Source organism: Oryx dammah, unplaced genomic scaffold (assembly GCF_014754425.2).
Source record: "Oryx dammah isolate SB20612 unplaced genomic scaffold, SCBI_Odam_1.1 HiC_scaffold_2, whole genome shotgun sequence".
NCBI classification, from domain to species: domain Eukaryota; kingdom Metazoa; phylum Chordata; class Mammalia; order Artiodactyla; family Bovidae; genus Oryx; species Oryx dammah.
Genome location: NW_024070186.1, coordinates 60,124,542 through 60,141,700, shown reverse-complemented (window position 1 = coordinate 60,141,700; position 17,159 = coordinate 60,124,542). Strand labels below are relative to the sequence as shown.

Below are 17,159 nucleotides of genomic sequence, written 5' to 3'. Positions count from 1 at the left end.
CAGAGAGACTAGGGTCACCCAGAAGAATGTGTTGGTACCTGGAAGGAGTTGCAAAACCAAGGGGACGGCAGTGGCCCGGCCACCAAACGGCCAAAGTGGGCAGTGGAGCACACGCATCAAGAGTTTGGGGGGTTTTTTGGCCACGTCACAAGGCTTGCAGTGGTATTTTATGAGTCTATTTTATCTCCTTTGTTAGTCTATATTAATATTATGGACTGAATTGTGTCCCTCCCAAATTCATATTGAAGCCCCAACCGGCAATGTTGTTTTTTCGCCAAGCTGTGTGGCTGGCAGGATCTTAGTTCCCCAACCAGGGATTGAACTGGGCCCAGGGCAATGAAATGGTAAATCCTGACTATTGGACTGCAAGGGAATTCCTGCCTCAGGAGCTTTAAGGTTCCTTATCTCAGGGGTTCTCAGCTTTGGCTGACTACTGGAATCACCTGTGAAGCTCTAAAAACACCTACACCTGAGTCACAATGAAGACCAATTAAATCAGAATCTTCAAGGGATGAGGTATCAGGATTGTGCAGGAACTCCCCAGGTGACCCGCCAGGTGCAGCCAGGGCTGAGAATCACTGCTTATGTCGTTTCCTCCTCAGAGCAGCCCCCTGTATTGGTATAGTACTCTCGAGATTTCATACAAGAGAAAGCTGAGGCACAATGAGGCCCAGTAACTGGTCCAGGGTTACACAGTGATGGAGGCAGGATTTGTACTCAGACCTCACCTTCTTAACCATCATGCCCCTTGGCCTCCAACACTATGGTTCTCAGCATTCCAGGCCCTGAGCCTCCATGGGCTTTTCTCAAACTATTTTCACATATTTTTTTCCTAAAAATTCTTATAGTAATGAGACATTAGCCCATATAATGCTACAGGTTAACTAGGAAGGGAGGCTTCTTTCCTTTGCTTGGAATGACATCAAAACAAGGAGGTTGCACTGAACATTTCATGCTCATTGGGAGTTCTCATTCATCCCTTCAACAAGCATTAAGTGCCAGTTTTCTACAGTCTATAAACTAGAACCACCTGTACAGAGAATCACACGACAGATACTCTAAGGTCGTAACAGTGGCATGAGAGTCCACAGGCACTGAGAGTCCACAAATGAAAGTGGACAGCTGAGTGATAGTGAAGTATGATGACCCTGGTGAGTGAAAAGGGGCAAAGTACATCACAGGCTCATAGATGCATGTTGCTACGTGGTAAAATGGGGCTTCCCAGGTGGCACTAGTGGTAAGGAACCCGCTCGCCAATGTAGGAGACAGAAGAGACGTGGGTTCAATCCCGGGCTGAGGCAATCATCCGGAAAAGGGAGTGGCAATCTACCCCAGTATTCGTGCCTGGACAATCTCATGGACAGAGGGAGCTGGTGGGTTACATAGTCCATAGAGTTGCAAAGTCAGACACGACCGAAGCAACTTAGCACCCACACATGTGGTGAAATAAAAGAATGAGCCCATAAGTGGAAACCTGGGATCGTAAAATGCTAGGAGAAGGCTGGGAGTACACTGTGGGTGATCTGTAACTATTTAAACCAGAAAAGAAAAGGCAAATTCCTGGCTGGCACCTACACGAGTATAGTGAGCTAGATGTCAACAGGGGAGTGGGGACTGAGGTCACCTCAAGTGCGCCATATGCTGACTAAAGAGATGCCCAGTTCTCACCTCCAGCCAGAAGTTTCCATGTAGGAATGTGGGTACAGCATTGTCAGTCCTCCTGCTCTAAGCATGGGTTGCTTAAAGATCTACCATTTTTAAATGGCATCTAAGTCGAGTCTTTTCAAAACACTGTGCGGACCAAAGAAAACACATCCACCACCAGGCCTGCTCTCATCGTTGAGAGTAAGCCCCCTGCTTGACGCGTGGATCCCCAAACAACAGCTTATTCACCTGTGCTTTCCCCCACTCACCCCACCCCCGCTGCAGGTATGCTCATTTATTTTGGGTACGGCATCTGGAATAGCACCCTGGAAATCAGCGCCCGAGAAGAAGCCCTGCACCAGAGCACGTACCAGCGCTACGACGTGGATGACCCCTTCTCAGTGGAGGAGGGCTTCTCCTATGCCACTGAGGGCGAGAGCCAGGAGAACTGGGGCGGGCCGGCCGAGGACAAAGGCTTCTATTACCAGCAGATGTCAGATACGCAGCCCAACACCCGGACGAGTAGCAAGGCGAAGAGCAAAAGCAAACACAAACAGAACTCAGAGGCCCTGATTGCAAACGATGAGTTAGATTACTCTCCAGAGTAGGAGCACACACACCAGAAATGTGCAGACATGGTGGCAATTTCTTTTCAGTAACTTCACCTGTGGGCTAGAAGGTGGAAACTTCTTTGGCTCTTATTTCAAAACTCCAGCCTTCCCCAAAGTCAGTCCCCAGTCATAGCCTGTCATTTGCCACCTCTGCTCTTCACGACAGTTCTGCGGAAGGGCGTCACCTGGGTCCCATAACTAGTCCCCTTGCAAAAGCAAACAAAAAACTAAACTAAAAGCTATGAGAAATTCTATCAGGTGCAACCATCAGAGCAGATGGCAGTGTCTCCCAGGCCTTTGCTTTGCTGGTTGAATCTTTTTGCTTCTTACTAAGGCCCCAAGAAGCAGGGAGTGAAACCCCTGGAGATGTGCCAAAGCAGGTGGGGTTGGGCACAAGGCAGCATTTCAACCACCTGAGATCTCAAGGGCAGAGCCCTGTTCTCAGAACGCTAGGCTGAGAGCCACTCCTCGAGGCCACATGGCACTTGGCACTTTCTCAGAAAGCAACATTTTGTTCTGAAGTCTCACAAAAACAAATTCATGGTGATGCCTACTTCTTTTTCCTTCGCCAAGGTTCTCACAGTCTCCAAACTAGAGCTTTAGAATGCAGCAAAGGTCGGGAACTCTGAGACCATGATCCCAAAGATCTCAGACTCACTGTAAGACAGTAAGACCCAATAATAAGGTAAGAAGCACCATCAAAACTCTACTTAAATGCCCAGGAGGGAAAAAAAAACAAAAACCAAAACTGAATAACCATCTCTTGCAGTGAAGGCCAGAAGGGCACTGGCAAAAATTAACTCTCTGTCATGTCATGCCTTCTCTTACACCAGACTCTAAGCTCCTGCTGATATGATGAAAGAGGGCAAAGTGGGAGCATGATTTCATGGCACTAATATGCCTTGAAGAAATAGGCTATTTGTTTTATGATCAGATAAAAAAGCTTTACAAGAAGAAGTGACCCAGCCACTGAGATCACATTGCAAACTCTATTTCAGATTTCTAAAATTATAAATTCTGAAGTTTTTTGAGAAATGCAACCACTTGATTGGTGGGTGCTAATCCGAAAACAAAAAATACTGAAGCATAGCTACTTAGGTAATCACATTCCATGAGATCACATTTCACTCTGAACCCTACTCCTCTGGAGTAGCTCACTTTCAGACATGGATTTTTCCTGTTATTTCCCAAAGTAGTTTCACTAAAGCCCAGAGAAAAAAATCTACCTGATAAGGTCTAAACCTTGGAGAAGTGCAAGGCAACCCACTCCAGTATTCCTGCCTGGAGAATCGTCATGAATAGGGAAGCCTGGTGGGCTACAGTCCATGGGGTCGCAAAGAGTCAGACACGACTGAAGCGACTTATCACTCAAGGTCTAAATCTGGACCGTAAGAGGGGCTCTTAAAGATTATTTTCTCAGAAACAAACTAGAAGAGGACATTTGCATCAAGAAAAAAACACATGGTCTATGCATTCTAGTCTTGGGTTATAGGGATTCATACAGTACCTTGAGATGTGTACACATGTATGTGAAGGCACAATTTGGATCAAACTAAAATCTTTGTGAGGATTTCCTGAAAGCAGGGCAAAATAGTAACTTCTTTGTTCTGTCTCCTGGACCTCGAGTTACGCCAAAAGTTTTCCAGAACATCAACTAATGTTTAGGTCTGTTCTTTCTTAAAGGTTGAGGTTTGTGCCATCTTGGCATGGTTCAGGATTATAGACAGGACACAAAAGCACATTTTTATGTGAAACTAACCATGATCAAAAATGCACCAAATCCTAAACAATAGGAATAAAAAGAAATGTAACATCTGCCCTTGGAGGTTCACAGCCCAGGGAAAGGGCAGCACCGGAACCTGATAAATGTAGACAAAACAACCAAACATGGCAAGTCCTCTAGGTTGATGAACTGGGCTTTAAAACTAATAATATTTATAAAAAGGCTAACTGAAACTAGTTTTTCTTTAATAAATTGGATTTCCCTCCCAAAGCCAATGTATGCCATTTAAATTCAAATAAGTACTGTTCTCCAGATCTTTTTTTTTTCATTCCTCTATAACTCTGGTTTTCCTGAGGTCATTTTTTCATCTTAATGTAATGCTTGGCAATTCCATTTCTCTCTCCCCTAAGATTAACCATAAAGATACAGTGGCTGGTGTGTGAAATATATCTTTGGAGATTAAATTAGTACTTCTTGTGAAAACAAACTTTGGAACTGGTCTTAGGACTGAACAAATCTGCCTAGTTTAAATATAATCTATTAGACTTGAGACATATCCAGACAGATGGGGTGGAGCTGTATTTATTAAAAGTGTTCAAAGAGAAATATGAGAAATACAGATGCAAAATAACGAAATCTTAACATGCGTGAAAGAGCTTCCTTTTATTAATAAGGTGTAAGTATTACTGTAACAACTGTCTGCTGGCAGATATGTGGAGTTTCTGTAGCATGAGAAGAGAGAACTCATACTTGGTAAACCCTGTTGGTACTGATTTCATAAAGACCCTCTCGAAATCACCCTCATTCCAGGAGTCATTTCTCTCAAATAGTATCTCTATATTTTTTTTAAGCTTTGCTCTCTTTATTGCTCTAAATTGGTTAGTCATTTCACTAGTGACCTTGTTTTTTTTTTTTTAATTAGTCAGTATGATAGAAAGTTTTTCAAGATAAATAGACATGTTTTTCTCTCATGGTTCCCAGCCTCTGTGAAATAGACTCAGATTTCACAGTGCAGTTTTCAAATATCATTAATCACTAGAATGATATTAGCATCTCCTAATTCATTTTCTTAAGACTATATTTGTGGGACCACATTAAAAGTAAGATCACCCTATAATTACCTCAGACACTTAGCCCCTTGAACAACATCCTAGGATGACCTATATGTTACTGAATCCTCTGTAGCAAGAGCTCTTTCAGTGAGATTTCATTATATGGATTTATAGCTTGGAGCTAATTATTTGGTTTTTTAAATGTATGCTACTTATTAGTACTCCTTCATTTCCAGAGGATTTCAAGTGGTTATTAAAATACATATAATACAAAAAAAAAGAAATGAGGAATGTGAGGCAAATAAAAATAGAAAAGAAAGGATAAGACAAAGCTAGAAGTGTATTTAGTGCACAAATGGAGAACCTTGATATGCATTGCTAAATTTGCCAATGAGGGAGCAACTTAAATAATGAAATTGTTGATAATGACAGCAAGAAGTATTTCAGCATGATAAGACTAAATCTTTCCTCAGGAAGGCAAAGAATTGCAATAGCTTAGACCACTGACACCCACAGAAAAGCTTCAGGGCTAGATTTTACTAACTACATGTGCCTGGCTTATAGTGGGTGTTCAATAAATATCTGATAATCTGATGGATGGGTAGATGGATGAATGAAAGGAAAATGAAATAACTTATTCAACAATATTTGTGGAGAGCATATTATGTGCTATAGAGATTCAAATATGGAAAAGACCTTCCTCCAATGGAAAGATCAAAGAGAACGCAGCCCTTGTGTTGAGCCTTGTGGGATGGGCAAAATTTTGCCAGGTGGAAATGAAGGAGATGCCTGCCAAGTGCAGCATCAGCATGAGTAAGGGATAGATTGTGGCTGATAACTATCCCTTGACTAATAATTTGTACTGTGTCTCCTTCAAGGGAAAGCAAGAAGCTAGTTTGACAAGAATACATGATTTATATTTTGAACTGTAGGAAATAATGCTGAGAAGGCAGGTCCGGGCTCATGCACAGATAGACATGAGTGCTGAACTGAGCTCGCCAGCTCTCCTTGGGTGGGGAAGCACTGAGAAAATGATGAAAGTATGAATCAGTGAAGGCTGGACTTTAAGAAGCTGGAGCAGTGGCTTCCTCTGCCCAGGCAAGGAGTTAATAAATATATACACACTCCAAGTTGATTTCACATATTAAAGGGGAAAAATATCCATACTTAAAACAACATATGATACTTCCTTTGAAATCCTGTCTGATTTCATCATTAGCCGAGAAGTTTGTTCATTTAACATGTAGACAGACAACACAGTTATTCCCAGCCACATTAAAATTTTCAGTAATAACGTTTAAACAACAAAGCTAACAACATTTTACACCTACCTAACCTAAACTGCAACTCAAATTAAAACTGCAGCTCAAGATTTTACTCAAACCTGAGTACAAAGCCACTTTGAACTAGTGAAAGGAAAAGAATGACAGAATTAGGTCAAGAATCCAGTTCTACTTCTTAGCAGCAAACTAACAGCTAATCAAATATCAACATAGTGGTTATGATGAGCCTTTTTAATAAACAGAGGGAGAAAACTACTGAATTTAATGATCTTTCTTTCTCTAAAACCTATGGGTTGGTCAGGATATAAACCTAGTAATATTGGGAAAATAAAACACAAACTCCTTCAAAGAAATATTTTCTCCCATTCCAAAAAGAGTTGATGAACCTGAACTCCTTTACACCCCACTTGTTGGAAATCACCTTTACAAGGGGCTATAACTCTTCACAGCAACATAAAGAGAAGCTACAAGAGTCTGAGAATCAGCCTAAAAGACTAGAAGAAATTGCTGTCCACTTTCTCACCAGGTTTTAGCAGGGTTGAGATGTCAGTGAAACCCCACTGAGGGTCAGCCACAGGTTTACTGATTTTGCGTCTCTGATTAGACTGCCTTGTTGGGTGGAGATGTCAGAAATCGGAAAACGTGTCTGAAGCCACAGCTGGGGTCAACTCACCGAGTCCAGGAGGCAATCAGCAGTCCACTCTTGGACTAAAGCCCTCGGGTTAGTCAGCACTCCGAAGCTGGCCTTAGTATCTTATGCTAGTGGAGAGAACAGAGCAAAGGAAACACGCCCTCCAAATGTGCCACGTGAAATTCGCACTCCATTTTCTTGCTGTTTTAGAACATAACTTGTTCAGGAGCGTTTTTCTATCCCAAATTTTCGGGGAGCCTCGGTTTCTCCCATATGCATGCACCTCCCAGACTCTAAGGACCCCTTTGTCTACAGGGGCCTCTAGAGTCCCTCGGAAAGATGGGTGCCAATCTGTACGCAGCAATGGTGCCGCAGTGAAAGAGCCCGTAACGTGTAAATGAACAACGCGCACGCAGGACAGCGTCCCAGCCAGCAGGCCTCCGCCACGACCGGAAATCCGGATGCTCTTTTCCCAAGGCAATTGTATTTCTCAGCTGGAATGATGATGGGTAGCAAGAAACGCCTATCATGTCCGATAGTCCTGTATCTACTTTCATTGTCTCAAAGATTTTAGAGGAGAGGCTGTTGTTAACTTTCTTCCCGCTCAGGAGCAAGTTCGTTTCTAAAAAGCTTTCCTCTTTTTGCTTGGCTTGAGTAACTCACGCATCCTTTTGAAATACCTAGGCACTTGCCTTTCGCCAAAACTCCTTCTCTAAGAAAACGTTTTCTTCTTTTTTTAGAACTTAAAGCCCAAAAAGGATTAGTGGACGTTTTGAAGGCCATCGAAAGTGAACATATTTTCTGTAGTATCAACTAAAATAGTGTTAGAAGTCATTAAACAGTATACTGCCTGTATGGAGTTAACAAAATGCACAACAGCTTTGGGCTTGAAGTCTTCTGAAAGCAGGCGACTGTAATTCCATATTCTATAAGACCATGTAGTGCATTTTGATACAATAAGGAAAGAAAATGGCTTGGTATTAGAACTAGGAACTAAGAAAATGGCTTGGTATTAGAACTTGGTATTAGCCTGTGGATTTTTTCATATAGACTCTGTGATTTTCCCCTCATTTTTCTGACGGCATTGGTGACATTGGCTAATGGGAACTGTGGGTCATGTGAGTCCCCCAGGAAGTGCAGACTCTGAAGGACTGTGTTCATTCTGGTACTGGGATGAGGAAGCCGTTCCTTGGACATCTCCTACTGATTGGTCTTTGCAGTTCCAGATACTTTGCCTCACTCACTCATGCTCACAAAAGCTAGAATCTACCCTGGAAATCATAAACCCCTACTTTCCAAAGCAAAAGCACGGTTAATGCTATGATGGTGTATAAATACCTCATCTGTCTGGGCTGACAGAAGGGGCTGCAGGTCTTTTAAAGAGCAGCTACAGTCCTCATTCCATGTTGGCACACCATCTAACCAGGACTCACATTCTAGCTTTTCTCACTGTGGAAAAGAAATGTTACTGTTTAATTCATATCCAAAGTTATAAATACAGCTTGTAAATTTTACTAACATGTTTCATTTTTGTTTGGTCCTTAAGAAGTACAACTTGCTTTCTGCAGATGGTAACTTCTGGTGTTGTTCTCTGCTTTTTTTTTTTTTCCTGGTATGAACTTCTGTATTTGTTAAAGTTTGTTCGTTTTGTGGTTTCTAATTCCCATTGGTGCACTGTACAATGGGGTGTGTAGTGTTATGAAGAAAGAAATAATATGCAGATATGTTATGAAGTGTGTTTTATTTTTAAATGACTGTGATGTTGACAATATATTGATTTATCAAGATACTAAGGGAAAAATTCTAAATTTACCAAAATGTGTATATTTTAATAAATGCATAAAGCTTTATTGTGTGCCTTTAAATTTTAAAATGGGCTTATAAAGAAAGTCAGAAACAAAAGTGTCTTACTATAAAATATCCATAGTAATGTAAAGCTCTTATACAAGAAGCGACCAAAAGAAAAAAATAGAAAAAAAAAAAAAAAGGAGCTTTCCCATATTTTGTTAATCTTAACCAATATCTGAAGTCTGCTACGTTCTTTCCATATTAAAATGGAGATGAATAAGTGAATCTTGCCTTAAATGTTTCAACTGTCCTTTGTAGAAAAGCAAGATAAATGAGCTCATTTTTTGGAACTAATTGCATTATTGTGGAAAATTCATTTTCAGAATAAAAAAAATATTTTAAAAATTACAGGTAATCGACTATTAAAATTTAAATTTGAAGAAAGTCAGTGTCATCCTACCTTTTAAAATTCACTTTACTTCGGTAAAGAAACTAAAACTTCCACTTTAGCAGACTTGGGAGAACATGAAGTGACTCCAACTCCCTCTCACCATTTTCCTCCAACAAGGTGCAGGGCTTTACCCAGGACCCTGCTCACTACGCTGCCTTGTGAGTTACCCCTTTCCCAGTTCCAATTTCCAGTCACAGCCACACATCCCTCCACCCTTTTGGCACCACAGAACATTAGAGTCATTGCCGATGTCCATTTTATGGCCTAATTGCAAGAACATTACCTGCCTATGGTTTCAAACCCAGTTAATGATGATAGCATTCATTTATTTTACTTTTTGATGGCATACATAGTGACATCTGCAGAAAAGATAGAGACGAGCATCAAGGTCACATATTGTCCACACCACATGAGATGTGAAGAACCTGCCTTGTCTTTATTACCTACAACTCCTTAATCTCCCTTGCAAAGGTCTACCCCACTGGGTAGCAGGGGAGAGAAAAACAAACTTTTAATATATTAATTTATGGAATCACATTTGCCTTCCAGTTTGGTCTCTTTTTAGATGATCTAGTCTCTTTGTAATAAATTCTCCATCTTCTGGATTTCCTCCCTTCTCCCTTGCTTCTGTCCAAAATGGCATCTAGGAGCAGAGCCGATGAGATCTCATAAGAGAGGGGAGTTCAGGTGTAGATGAGAACTAGGGTGCTCTGGATCACTAATGGATGCTCCTGCAGAATGACACCCTGGGTAGCTCCCTGGACAGATGACCACTGAAGAACAACGGGCCGTGTGGGTCTCATGATGACACTCCCTTCCAAAGTTCATAGGCCTAGCATTAACTCTGGAAAAGTTCCTGAACACTGACTCCTCTTCAGCTGGACTCCAGACCTTCGCTGGTCTGCTGAGGCCTCAGCACTTCTGGATTAGAATTCACTGCATCCCACCACGGGATGGGCCTGAGAACCAGGAGCACCATCTGGGGCTCAAGTAGCAGCCACGCCTGTCACTAACGATACACCATCGTTTCTGGGCTCTGCTCACAGAGGCATAGAGCCCGTGGTGTGCGACAGCCTGCTCATGAGAACGATTAACTTTCCATGACTTTGGTGACTCAGTTACAGAATCAATCATTATTAACACTTAACGTCTACAAACTTACAATTAGTTATATTGAAAGTAAAGGTGATAAATACGCAAAACTGTTTTATTACATGTAACTGTGATCTATGCTCTTGAGGTTATTTACAACTGTTATGTCTGTATGGAGGAAATACTATGTAATGATGTGCTATTACACATTTCTTCCCAGCTCTGTGTTCAGTGAATTCACACTGATAGCTTGAAATCAGCCATGGTGAGCGTTATTTATGCCATGCAAATTGGCACAAGCTGCAAGATCAGGGTTGGTTTTTTTTTTCCTTTCCCAGAGAGCTGTCTATTAAGCCTTTATAAGCACACCACAAACCAAAACAGTGTATTAAAAAACAAAGACTTTGCTGATAAAGATCAGTATCGTCAAAGCTATGGTTTCTCCAGTAGTCATGTATGGATGTGAGAGTTAGACCATAAGGAAGGCTGAGTGCCAAAGAATTGATGCCTTCAAATTGTGGTGCTGGAGAAGACTCCTGAGAGTCCCTTGGGCTGCAAGGAGATCAAACCAGTCAATCCTAAAGGAAATCAATCCTGAATATTCATTGGAAGGGCTGATGCTGAAGCTAAAGCTCCAATACTTTGGCCACCTGATGGGAAGAACTGACTCATCGGGAAAGACTCTGGTGATAGGAAAGACTGAAGGCAAAAGAAGAGGACAGCAGAGGATGAGATGGTTAGATAGCATCGCTGACTCAATGAAATTAATCTGAGCAAACACAGGAGATTGTGAAGGATGGTGTGCTGCATTCATAGGGTCACGGAGGGTCAGACACAACTTGGTGACTAAACAACAACAAGCACACCACAGCTTATATCTTTTCCAGCTAACTGTATCATAACCCTTTGGATGTTTTCAGGCATTCTCACTCCTATCACACACTGCCCACAGAGTGGGGAAAGCCTGGACATGTATTTTTCCCTCTCTATCTTATCTCTATTTCTCTTCCTCTCCCCATCATCCAGCAGGACCAGTAGGAACCGGCCTAGCCCTCTTCTTTCAGTCTGAAAAAGACTTCCCTATGTATTATCCTTCTTCCGGGGCAGGGTGGGGGTGGGGGCAATAAGCCTGGTAATTTAGTCTTACTGGTGGGAGGATGCCCATTTGCCTGTTTACAACAGTATCCAAGAAGAGTCATGGGGCAACCTGGAACTAGGGATTATCAGGATCAAAAATAATTGGATTGATATTCCAAAATACAACCTGATTACATGAGTCTTAAGGTTGAAAGGTTATTTAATAACAAATACTGATGACAATTTGGAGAAAATGGAACCCTTGTGCACTGTTAGTGAAAATGTAAAATGATGCAGCTGCTGTGAAAACGGCTTGGCAATTCCCCAAAGCATTAAAGATAGAACTACCATATGATCCAACAATTCCACTTCTAGGCATATATCCAAAAATAATGAAAGTAGAGTCTCGAAGGTATTTGTTCATAGCAGCATTATTCACCATGGCTAACACATGAAGGGAACCAAATGTCCATCAATGAATAAATGAATAAAGAAAATGTGGTCTATACATAGGATCGAAAATTACTCAGCCTTAAAAATGAATACAGTTCTGACATATGCTACAGTATGTAAGACATTAAATAAGCCAGTTGCAGAGACAAATATTAATTCTTTGACTTCACTAATATGAGGTACCAAGTGTAGTCAAAATCATAGAGACAGTAAGAAGAATAGAGGTTGCCAGGGGCTGGGGGAGGGAAGAGTGCAGAGTTACTGTGGATATAGAGCTTCTCACTGGGAGAGGGTGGTGTTGACATTTGCACGACAATATGAATGTGCTTAATACCATTGAACTGTACTCTTAAAAACGGCTACTATGATATGTTTTATGTTACATATATTTTACCATAATTCTAAAAATTGGAAAAAAAAAAAGATTAAAAGTTTTATTCAGAGTATTGAAGGTGTTTTAGAGGCATCTTCTCCTTAGTCTGTAACTCAAAACCATTTTTAAAAATTAAATACCCATTAGAAATGTAAAGGATTCACATATCGCAAACGTTCAATGGACAGCTTTCCCACATGTTATTTCCAACTGTTAGGAGTTCACTGACTGGCAATGAGAGTCCTTTCTGTGGCAAGTTCCCTTCCTCTCCTCAGCCCACACGCTTCTACCCCACGAGAAGTTCTTTCCATTCTCCTATTGGCCTCAATCAAATTAAGAAAAACTCTAAGCTGTGAGGCTCAGAGAGAAAAGCCTCACCACGCCCCCACCCATTTTTATGACCTAAAATTTGAATTCTCCGAGAGAGCTTATTACATATACGTGTAAGTCTGATGCTTACAGAGCCATTTAGCGTGTTTTCAGGAAGGGATGAGCCCTCTGAAAGTCAATTAACTGGATGACATAAGTACTGTGGCAGACTTGCCTTCAGAGAAGGGAAGTATGAATGATTTGTGACTCTAATTAACTTCAAACACAGCAACAGGAATACAATTTGGAATAGAATCCAAAGAGGAAATAGTCCGTCCAAATTCAATTCTGGTGACTGGAAGACCGTAATTGAATTTCCTTCCTAGCAGAGACACTCCTCACAGGGCAGGTGGGAAGGGGGAAGGGGATTTCCTAGCAATGGGGTTCCCTGTTCTCTGAAGCTCTAGGTTCAAAGCAGCCTCTTTTTTTTTAACATTTTAATTGGTATTGCAATATAACCGATGAACGATGTTGTGATAGTTTCACGTTAACAGTGAAGGGACTCAGCCTTATATATACAGGTATCCACTCTTCCCCAAACTAAAGCAGCCCCTTTAATATACTGGAAATAAACTCAGGATATGGATACAATGTCCTCAACTTCCCCACCCAGCCTTGTCAACCTTGTATTGAAGGGAGAAATTGGGCTAACCAACTGTGGTAGAAATGGTGTGGGAAGATGTGCTGTGAAGGAAGGGCACTCCTGTCCTCCCTACTCCCTGATGCCCAAAATGCCTCCATTGGAAACAAAGTCTGGCATTCTTGGATAAGAAAGAGATCTTCAAATGCCTTCACAGTTAACTCCCCTTGGAAGAAGAAACACTGTCTTAATTCATTCACATTGAGATACAAGTGACTGAAATCAGTTCCTTCCCAGAAAGAGGAGTTTTCAGAAGTCACGGGAAAAGATTAGGAGTTCATGGGGTGCCTGAGAGAGAGGATTAGGGGACTCCGGAAGGGGAAATGGCACAAGAGGGAGAGGCCCGAGCCCCAACAACAGGCTTGGCCCCATTCACTTCACAACTTTGCTGAGAGTTAGGTCTAAGTACAGAAGACACCAAAAGCCAGCCCTGAACTGATGCCCTCAAGATCTCACTGAGGGGAGAGATGGCTGGTTGTGGGCAAAGAGGCTTCAACTCTCCATGGATGGCTGTGTAAAACCAGACAAGCTGCTTGCCCTGTTTTCTGTAACAGGAAGTTGACCCACGATTTCTAACTTTCTGGATTACTGCTGTGATGGAGGTGAGCACATCTCTCTTCCTGCTGCACCTTATCACCTAGGAACAGAGCCTGGGATAAGGAGGCATTCAGAGAATATTTGTTGAAGGGCTGGATGAATCGAAGTTAAGTATTCTCTTATCATACAAAGGCCCTCCATATGCTTTTGCCAAAGTGGAGAACAATTTCAATCACTCTCATTAAATATTCGACAGATCACCTCTCCTACAAATTCTAGATCCTTTGAGCACTTTTAGAAATTGATCCTAAAAAAATAAATATTCAGAGATGTGATCAAAGATTTATGCCAAAGAATATCCCTGTAAGTACAGGGAAAAAATTGTAATCAATCTAATGTCCCAAACTGAAAGTTGTTTAAATAAATTATAGTATAATTTTAGATACGGCACAGTCATATAAAAATATCTTCAATGAACATCCCATCACATAAAAATATTCACTAACTATATTTTTAAGGTAATAAGATGAAAAGATTTAGTTTTGAAAATGCATGTACTTTACATATGCACATAAAAAGCATTTGCTGCTAAGTCACTTCAATCGTGTCTGACTCTGTGAGACCCCATGGATGACAACCTACCAGGCTCCCCCGTCCCTGGGATTCTCCAGGCAAGAACACTGGAGTGGGTTGCCGTTTCCTTCTCCAATGCATGAAAGTGAAAAGTGAAAGTGAAGTCGCTCAGTCGTGTCCGACTCTTCACCACCCCATGGACTGCAGCCCACCAGACTCCTCCGTCCATGGGATTTTCCAGGCAAGAGTACTGGGGTGGGGTGCCATTGCCTTCTCAAAAACATTTAGGTGATTGTATAAAGTATTAACCATTGTGGGCTTCCCCTGTGGCTCAGCTGGTAAAGAATCTGCCTTCAATGAGGGAGACCATTATTACCTCTGAGAAGTCTGATTTGGGATGGATTTGCATTTTCTTCTTTATAATTTTCTGTTTTTCACAAACTTTCTTCAAAGCGTATTTCACTTTCATTTTCAAAGACACAATGTAATTAATGTTTATTCCCTGTAACACAAGGGCCTCTTCAAATAGTTGTCACGTCCTAAATGGCAAACCAATAAGACACCTTCGCGCCTCCCCCCAAGCAATGACACAAACAACAGAAGCTATCCTTTCAAAGCCATATCATAAGCAGATTTCTCTCTGTATATTGGCTCTTGTAGGAGGCTCATATTCCTTCAGGAGAAGAAATCCAAACTCAAGTGGAGTTCATAAGCTTGGATACTTAATCACATGTGTATTGCTAAATATTAAATACCAGTGTTAATTTGTTCTAGATGTTGAGGATATCAAAAAGACATCACAATGGTAAAGAATAAATGCAGGTATGTGCGTATTCAGTTGTAAATGCTTAGCTTAATTCTTCTACCAAGTGAAATATGCTCCAATATACCTTTGTGTTGCCTTGGGGATATTGCCTGTCACACAGAATATGGTCAATAATATTAGGTAAATTAGATTGAACAGAATTTCATTCACACCTGCCAAAAATTTAATTATTTTCAAAACCTGCATTTTGTTCATGATTTATAAATGAAATACATCCTTCACTAAGGTCATTCCTTTGTTTAAAATCTCCAGTAGTTCCCACTTGCCAATAGAATGAAGCCCTTCACTGCCTGAATCCCATCCATCTCTCCAGTCTCCTGTCTAACTCTTCCCCCAGGCATCCTATACTCTGATCCCAGCAGACTATTCAAGGTTTTCTGGGCATATTCTCCTGTCTTCTTGCGTCTCCTTGAATGTCCTTCACCCCCTTATCCACTCAGCAATCTCCGATTCATCCTTCAAGTTCCTCTCAAATGTATCTTCTCTCTGAATATCTGGAATTTAACCTCTGTCCTACCTTGTCCTTGCCTGATCACATGATTCCATAGCATTCTTTTCCATGTATATAGCATTTTACATGTTGAATACAGTTATTTGTTTCTATGTTTCTCTTCTGCTATAGATCATAAGCCTCCAAAAAATATGAAAAAAATATTAGAACTATTTTTCTAAAATACTTTTCATCTAAAAATTAAGAGCAAAATTAAGCCTTAAATTAGTATAATAATATAATAGCAATACATTACAGTGTATTGATTACAATATATATTAAAGTAACAATATAATATGTTGATTATAACATATATTAACATATTGTTATAATAATATATTCAGTGTTAAATATAAGGCATAATTTGATTTGTATTGTATTACTATTATTATGGATCCTATTGAGGCACATATTCATCAGACTGTCCCTGTGAGTGTCTAATGGTCATCTGGGTCTTGAAGAGCTCCTGATGTTAGAGGTTCATCTTCAGTGAGGAGAGGTATACAGCGCCATCCACCCCACCTTCACTATGTCATTCAAGTTATGATGTTTTGTATAATACACATATCCATTTAAGTAGATTTACAGATTGCATTCCCAGGTGGCACTAGTGGTAAAGAACCCACCTGCCAGTGCAGGAGACTTAAGAGACTTGGGTTTGATCCCCGGACCAGGAAGATCCCTGGAGAAAGAAATGGTAACCCCCTCAGTATTCTTGGCTGGAGAATCCCATAGGCAGAGGAGCCTGGAAGGCTACCATCCAGGGGGTCACAAAGAGTCGGACATGATTGAAGTGACTTAGCACACACGCACATAGATTGTATTATGTTTTTACCAAACTAACCTCACAAAAAGGGCTAGTCAGTTTAAAAGATTCCTGCAAAGAAACCATAAAATAGCCCATTGCAGCAAAAACAGTGAAGCTAAAAGTACAAAAGTTTGCTGTCTGACAAGAATTGAAAACAAAATAAACCTTGTTAATCAATGATCTTATACAATTCATGAGATAGCAGTTGCATTTTGAAATTAGTGCAAAGGAGAGATCATTTTGTAAAAAGACGTTTGGATATGTATGTGATTTTCTTACTGAAAATAATATGTATCAACTATGAAAACAGTTCTGTACATGTAGAAAATTTTATAGCCTGATTAAGAAATTTTACAGAGTATCTATAGGCTTTCAAATAATTTATTTAGAAATAAAAACATGCAACCTACCTGATTAGTTTGAAAAAACAATTGAAAGGCATCAAGGAATATGGAGAACTGCCAAATTTTAATACAAATCTTTGCAAAATTGGTGGAGGAGGTTGACACAAGAGTATAACGACTGAGGAATATGGTCAATGATGTACTTCTTCTGTCTGGTTCTGTGTATACATACGAAGCATCTTTTTTCAGTTAAAGCAGCTATTAAAACCAAGCAGTAAAATTAACTGAACTAAGAATCAGACTTCTGAACGTTTTTAATCTCAATATTAAATAATGAAGTAGGTTCAAAAGCATTGCTCTCATTAAAATATTATTACTAGTAAAAAGAAAAATA

The 17,159-nt window shown here is 40.6% G+C and overlaps 1 protein-coding gene across 1 annotated transcript in view; it reads left to right on the top strand.

Annotated features, from left to right (window-relative positions):
• SLC7A14 (solute carrier family 7 member 14) overlaps positions 1-5,332 on the top strand; it is a 53,327-nt gene extending 47,995 nt beyond the window's left edge. Inside the window, exon 7 of the mRNA XM_040249029.1 lies at positions 1,930-5,332. Within this exon, the coding sequence (XP_040104963.1) occupies positions 1,930-2,252 (323 nt within the window). The 3' untranslated portion in view covers positions 2,253-5,332. The remainder of the gene's footprint in view (positions 1-1,929) is intronic.
• The last annotated feature ends 11,827 nt before the right edge of the window (positions 5,333-17,159 follow it).